Raw genomic sequence first — 7,319 nt, 5'->3', positions numbered from 1 at the left:
CACCTGGAAAGAGGGGTGGGGCTCCCAGGGGGCGGGGAGCGGGGTGGCCCAGGGGCAGGGAGCTGGGTGCCCCAGGGGCTGGGAGCTGGGTGCCCCAAGAACAAGGAGCTGGGTGCCCCAGGGGACAGGGAGCTGGGTGCCCCAAGAACAAGGAGCTGTCATCTGGGTCCAGCAGCTACACAGCACAAGGTTTGACTCAGTTCAAGTGGCTAAAGACACCGTGCCCCCAAAATGCTTATTTGTTTCACCCAAAGGGCTTCAGCTCCTTTTGAAAACCTCAGCCCAGGCATCCCAGAGCCATGTGCAAACTGGTATGGTGGGGTAACATCCTGCACACTGCCCCTGTGCTTCTGAAGTGCTGGGTGGAGCTGGCTCCCAGCATGAGCTTGGGGAGGCTGCTCAGGATTCCCAGAACATGATGCCTGAGCAAGGAAATCCACTCCTTCTCCCTTGGCACACCCTGGGCTTTGCCAGTGCCACTCCACAGCATCTCCACCAGTCCCAGTTCACCCTGAGCTGCCCAGCAGGGGGGCCCTGCTGGAGATGCTCCTTGAATTGCTGCTTTCTCCTGCATCTGGCCCTGAGGCATCCGGCACTGAACATCTCCCTGGTGTCCAGGGCAGTCTGCACAGACAGCAGAACTCTCCCTTGTGTCCTCCTGGCTCCCATTGCTGGAGGTTCCTGGGGCAGGTGATGGCACAGGGTGGGACACCTGCCCAGGGACACAGACACTCCACAAAAGCATTTGAAACCCAAGTGCATCGTTAGTCAATTCCCCAGGGTTTTGACCCATCCAATTTTGACCATGTTGGATATTTCCCTGGTTTCCCAGGGAAACTATTTCCTTTTTTTTTTTTCACTAGACATCACCCTTGGGGGTGCTTCCTTTTTTTTTTTCCCCCTGATTTCATCCAATTACTTACTCTGTGCTCTTCTGAAGCACCATAAATAATTCTCCTCCCTCCGCTGTGTTTACCCGCGTCTCTCGTGCAATCCAGGAAGATATGATTGATTGCAATCATTATTTCCTACTGCTGCTCTGAAAACCACTGTCAGGTTCAGTGATTGCCTTTAAAGAGTGGCTGCCACTCAGGAGAACTGTCAAACCCTTGTCATACTTTAGCAAACCCCAATTAATCCGTTGAGCAGTTTGACTTGTGTTTGTTTTCTCATCATCGCTGATTATCAGGAGTCATTAGAATATTTCTCCTTTGTTATTAGCATCTTGTCTGTTTTGTTGTGGGTTGTTTGGGTTTTTTTTTAAATAAGTGCCTTGCAGGACTGTTTTCTTGGGGTTTCATGCTATTGAGTTGGGGTTTAGTTTGGTTTGCCTGTGGTGGTGGCTTGTGAGGGTCTTCGTTGCTGGTTTAAGAGGAGAACTTGGACTCCCCTCCATCCCCCCATCTCTGGCACAGGTTGTTGGGCAGCCCAGCAGCTGGTGGAGGGGGGTGGGGGGGTGTTTGGGTCCTTGTTTCATATTAACAAATTAATCCTGGCTCTTGCATTTTGGAAAGAGTTGCTTCAGCACTTTTCCTCCTTTCCCTTGGTTTTAATGAGACACACTTTCCAAGAGATGTAATCATGGTTGCCAAAAATGTCAAATTGTTCTTGTTATCCTCCTTAAGCTTCTGGAACAACAACAACAACAACAAACCAGGAACAGAAGAAGAGAGGTGTTGATGAGGAAGGGCTTTGACTTCATCTCCCAGAGCTGGGGGAGATGTGCCCTGTGACAGCTCAGTTTTCTGGCAGGGAGCCTGCAGAGATAACCCAGTGAAGGCTGAGAGATTTCTTTTTTTAATTACTATTTTTATTTAGGATTTGGGATGGAGTTGTTTTTTTATTCCTTTAAGGGAATCTGCTCACTGTTGACAGCAAATCTCAGAGGTTTGCTGTTGAAAAGCATCCTGGAGTTGCTTGAAAGCAGCTGGGAAATTGGATGATGGAAGGGAAATCTCTGGGAAGGCAATGGGAGAGCTGGGCTGGCACTGGGAGCTCAGCTATGGGGACAGGGCTCCTGGCTTCTCTGGGATCCAGGGGGAAAGGGTTTCATTCCCCAGTGGGAATATCCCAGTCCCTCCATAGTGATTTGGCAGCAGAGCTGTCTTGTTGGGGTCTGCTTCTGTGGCAGGGACTCAGGGAAATGTCCTCACCTGGGGTGTGGGTGTAGCTTGAGCAGGAGGAAATCTCCATCCTTTGCTCCTGATTGAGGACGGGGGGGGATCCCTGGGGAGCTTTGCCTGAGTGATGGGGACAAGGACCTGAACAGCCCTGGGTGCCCTGCCTGGACATCAGCTCACTGCTGCCTGGGGAAGTGAGCCCTGGGTGGCTCTGTGCCTCAGTTTCCCTTATCCCCCTGTCCTGTAGTGGGGCTGGAGAGGCTTCCAGGACCTATCCCAGGCACCTCAGAAGGAGCCTCTGTATATACATACACACTCTGTATGTGTGTGTAGGTTTTATTCAGGGGCCAGAGCTGTTTCTCTGCCTGGACTTTGTGAGCAGCCATTTAAATTTCAAATGAGCTTCACCACTCAACAGCCCTTCATAAAGAAATGTGGTGATTATGGTTTAATTCCTTCTGGTCAGCTGCAGTGACTGTATCAGGTTCTTTTTCTGTCCTCCAGACTCACCAGCCAGCACAGGAGCATGTGAGAAGGATGCACAGTCCACACCTCACTCCAAAGCTGAGCTCAAGATCCAAGTTCTGCCCCTCTGACAGTTCTGGGGTGTCTTTGCAGGAGCAACTCTGGAGCAGAAATCCCTGTCTGGGGGGCAGTTGGTCCTGGAAGGCACCCAGGGCAGGGGTTTGGAGGGTGTGGGGTCTGTGAGCCATGAACACAGCCCAGCTGTGGTGGAGATGTCACTGGAGTGGGCTGAGTCCCAGCAGTGAAAGCCTGTGGGGAAATAACTCATGTGGGTTTTCTGACTTGAGCACATTTCAGAGCTTTTCTGGTTTCCTCAGCTGTGTCTGTGCCCAGTTTGCTCAGCTGTGTCTGGGGAGTCCTCTCTACAAACTGAGCTCCAAGGTCCAAGTTTTCACTTCCCAGCATCTTGTAACTCTGAGTTCCTTAGCACTTCTGCCCTTCCATGGGACAAGCTGCGCCTTGTGTTCCACCCAGGAGACTGGGAGATCTTCCTGGTGGGAAAGGCAAAGGTGCCTCCTGCAATCCCAGACCCCTCCAGGGATGGCTGGGGCTGCACAAGACCTCAGGCACCCACAGATTCAAGAAGTCACTGACTTCTTGCCATGGGAGTGCTGGCAACATCTGGGAAGAGCCAGCTTTCAATCCCCAGGAATGGTTGGCTTTTCATCCATAAATGCAGGGAACCCAAGGGAGGCACCAGCCCAGCCACCCTCTGGCTCTGGAAGACCCAGTTTTGCATCTGTTCAGAGATGCAGGAGATGTCCATGATTCCCAGGAGCCACCTGAGGTGCCTGGCAGCCACTTGCCTTCCCAGGACCTCCCACCCAGCCCTTCCCAGGACCTCCCACCCAGCTCCTGCTGCTCCTGAAATTAAATCCTTTCTGCCCCTTGCAAAGCACATGTGAGTGGAGCAGCAGAGATAAGCCAAACGGGAGAAGTTGAGGGGATTATGCACTGATTAAGTTATTAGTAACGTGAAATGAGCCAGGCAGAGATGAAACAGGAGCTTTATTTTTCTGCTCCTTGGCTTGGGGCTCAGGGCTGCCTGTCACTAGACAGCAGATCAGCCCGGGAGCTCCTGGATCCCCCCCCAGTGCCTTTGGCACAGCAGTGGGTCCCTGCAAACCCCTGGGGACCAGAGTGTTCAGTGGGGCTGGGCTTCCATCCCATGGGGGGTTTGCTGAGATGCAGCACTTGGAGGCAGAGTTATTGTTCCTGGTGCTGGGGCAACCACCCCCTGGCAGATGGAGGTAGGGAAGAAATTCTTCTCTGCAACAGGAAAATCCAGTGGTGCTGAGAGGGGGTGTGAGGGCAAGGCCACCCATTTGCTCTGTTTCCCATGGTTTTCCTGAAGTGTCCTCTGCAGGGTGTTTCTGGGGCTTTGGGGAGTGAGAAAGAGAAGAGCAAATGAAAAGCTGTTTGGTTCGTGGTTGTGAATGAAGTTGGTTTCCCTTAAACACTCAGGACAGGCAGGGTAGGGTGGACAGGTCAGGAGTTGATGCCTGGGGATGGGTGGGCCAGGTGAGGAGGCTGGATCCAGAGCTGGGCACTGGTGGAGATTAACCCTTGCTTGGGCAGGACCATGGGGCTGTTGGTGGAGCCAGGGAGGGGGCAGGAGGCACAGGAGGACACTGAGATGGTCCATAAACCACCCAGCCCATCAGTGGGGCAGGGGAGCTCGGGACCAGGGGCAGCTTTGGGGCTGAGATGGTGGGGAGGGGGATTTTGTGGGTCCAACACAGCAGCACCCAGCCCCTGACCTTGCTCTCTGTGTGCCTGCAGTGCTGGGTGCCCTGGAGTCCCGCGGGGTCCTGCGGCGCATGAGCGACATGCTGGAGATGCTGATGAAGAGGATGGACATCCTGGCCAGGCTGGAGAACAGCACTGACTTCCACAAAGGGGATGAAGCTCGATTCCCTCTGGACAGGTCAGTCAGCCACACCAATGCCCCCGTGACACCCCTGGTCGGGGGGTTTGCAGGAGCAAAAAGCCTTTGGTGTGTTCTGTGGTGTGGGGATGGGGGAGCCCAGCAGCAGGTGAGGCTGGGGCTGATCTTCTGCAGCTTCCTTGGGGTTTTTTTTTCCCATTTCTGGAACCCTTTTGGGATTTCTGATGACTGTGATCTTGGGGGTTTGCTGTAGCACCTGTCCCAGCTGCTGGTGTTCAGTGTGGGAGGGTGTTTCTTCACCACCCTGTCACGGAGGTGGGACTGGTTGATGGTTGGAGCAGTAGTAGGTGTGTGGGATGTTCTCCCTCTGCTATTCAATCCCAGAGTGAGCTTCAGGCCACTTTCTTTGGGCTCAAATCCCTCGGGTAGCAGTGGATTATCGTGTGAGATCCATGGCTGAGAGGCTCAACCTTAGAGTTTGAACAAGGCTTCAAATGAAGAGAAGGAAACTGTTGGGTCTTGAAACACTTGCTGGGCAGAACCACCATCCTGGCTCCCTGCATCTGCCCCAGCTGGCAGCTTGAGAGATGCTGCTTGACTAAAGAGACATTTCCCTTTGCTTTCAGAGCCTTGAAACATTTATTAATACTAATTTGGTTTGTCACACCAAGGCCTGCAAAAACGGTACTAAAAGAGACTTGAGCAAGGAGGGGCAGAGGTGGAAGCACTGGGGGGCAGCTCTCAGGACCAGCTTTGCAATGCAAAAAGAACCCCAAACCAGCATGGATTTTGCTGAGTTAGAGTCACGGGTGACACATGAGCAGGGACATGACATGCAATGGGCTCCTGTGCCCTGTGCTGTGCCACTGGAGCTGCAGTGCATCCTGACATTCCCACCTCTGCCGTGGCCCTGCCCGGCAGCCGGCAGGGGTTGTGGTGCCTCCCTGTTCCCATCATCATTTCCATTTCTCTCCCTCCCCTTACGAGTCTATTTTGTGCCTGTAATGGAAAATAGAGTAAGTGAGCCTGTAATTAAAGGCTGTGCAGATCTGCACCGTGTGCACAGATGAATGAAAGCTGCTCAGACAGGCTCAGAGTGCATGGGCTTGCTTTTGAAACGACATAATTTCAACCACTGAAAAATACCATTTACCTCAGTCATGGCAGGTGCTGGGGATTGTGTTGTTCTGAGGCTGGCTGGTAGCCAAGCACACAAGGAGGACAACAATAATCCCAGAGAGGAAGGGACAGGGTTATTAGAGCCAGCAAAAGGAAGGCACTTATATGGGATGATTTTCTTGGCTCATCTCCTGTTAAAAGAATCAGTAGTTTCAGGTGATGGTAATTTCTGGACATCACCAGCCAAGAGAGAAACTTAAAAGCATTTTTGTGAATGGCTGTTGTCACTGTGCATGGGGATCTGGTGACTCCAGGGCCATTGCTTGGAGACCAGAAAGGATGGGAGCTTCTGGACCCTGCAGATCAAAACAGCTCAGGCATTGTGGATGTGCTGAGATGGGCCTGAGTGGCTGAGATTATCCATGAACAGAAAATCAGGGACAACTAGTTTATCACCATTTGCTCCTCATAAATTACTCATTAAGTGCATTCAAGTCCCTTCACCCATTTCTGCATCAAAACAAATCTCCTTGTCCTCTCCTGGGCTCTGCAGATCAGGTCTGGCCATGGGGCAGAGCATCTCTGGATGAAACAACCATTGTGGGGGGGTTTCTTGTGGCTTTTTGCTGTGACTGGCTGTGGTGAAGCACTGGCAACATTTGCAAATGCTTGTGCAGTGTTTCCCAAGCTCTCCCTCCTTCCCTGCAGTCCCCAGGCTCAGCTGGGGTCTGTGGTCAGAGGAGCTGTGTTGGTGCTACAGCTGTGCTGGGTCTCAGCTCTGGCTCTGCTGCCACGTGTGCTCTCTCATCCATGTGGCCTTTCTGTGGCTTGTCCTGGTCCCTGCCCTCCCTTGCAGGGTGCAGAAGGCAGCTGGAAGGGTGCAGAGCCAATATTCCCTGTTTTTCCCCTGCTCCAAGCAGGGCCTGGCTCTGGCTGACCCCCTGCTCCGGTGGCTGCTCCGTGGAGCATCCTGGGGGGAATCAAACAGCAGCTGGTATGAAACCTGGGATGAACCCCCACCCAGTGGGGGTACTGAGATCCCTGTCCCTTTGGGGGTGACCAGCTGCAGCCCCTGGGGACCCCCTGTGCTGAGGGGGAAAGGGCACCACTAATGGCACCAGGACCAAGTGGTGTCTCTGGAACCCAGATCAGCCCTGGGGCTGTGGAGATGCCCTGGTGCTGATTGGTATTAGGACCCCAAGATTCCACCAAGGGCCTGTTTCCACCTTCCCCCCCTTGGCTCTGTCTGTTTAATCACCAGTGACTGACTTGAAGCTGTCAGTGACAGCTAATGCAATTAAAGGGTGCTAATTTCAAAGGGATTTTCTTCTTCCCAGCACCTCTGGTTAGAGCAGCAGCTGCTGCCTTCATCTCCTTCCCTGCTCAGCAGAGCTGTGAGCACAAGCTTTGCAGTTCTGCCTGCACAAAAGGGGGGTCATTCTTGCTTTTACAAAGTGCTCTCCACTGACTTGAAGCTGTCAGTGACAGCTAATGCAATTAAAGGGTGCTAATTTCAAAGGGATTTTCTTCTTCCCAGCACCTCTGGTTAGAGCAGCAGCTGCTGCCTTCATCTCCTTCCCTGCTCAGCAGAGCTGTGAGCACAAGCTTTGCAGTTCTGCCTGCACAAAAGGGGGGTCATTCTTGCTTTTACAAAGTGCTCTCCTGCT

The 7,319-nt window shown here is 52.9% G+C and overlaps 1 protein-coding gene across 1 annotated transcript in view; it reads left to right on the top strand.

Annotated features, from left to right (window-relative positions):
- Window positions 1-7,319, top strand: part of MGAT5B (mannosyl (alpha-1,6-)-glycoprotein beta-1,6-N-acetyl-glucosaminyltransferase, isozyme B) — a gene marked incomplete at its 3' end in the record, with an annotated part of 71,719 nt that overhangs the window by 23,054 nt on the left and 41,346 nt on the right. Inside the window, exon 3 of the mRNA XM_009996566.1 lies at window positions 4,428-4,572. Coding sequence (XP_009994868.1) covers window positions 4,428-4,572 — 145 coding nt within the window. The remainder of the gene's footprint in view (window positions 1-4,427; window positions 4,573-7,319) is intronic.

Source organism: Chaetura pelagica, unplaced genomic scaffold (genome assembly GCF_000747805.2).
Source record: "Chaetura pelagica isolate M959 unplaced genomic scaffold, ChaPel_1.0 scaffold704, whole genome shotgun sequence".
Lineage (NCBI taxonomy): Eukaryota > Metazoa > Chordata > Aves > Apodiformes > Apodidae > Chaetura > Chaetura pelagica.
This window is presented reverse-complemented; position numbering and strand designations above follow the sequence as displayed.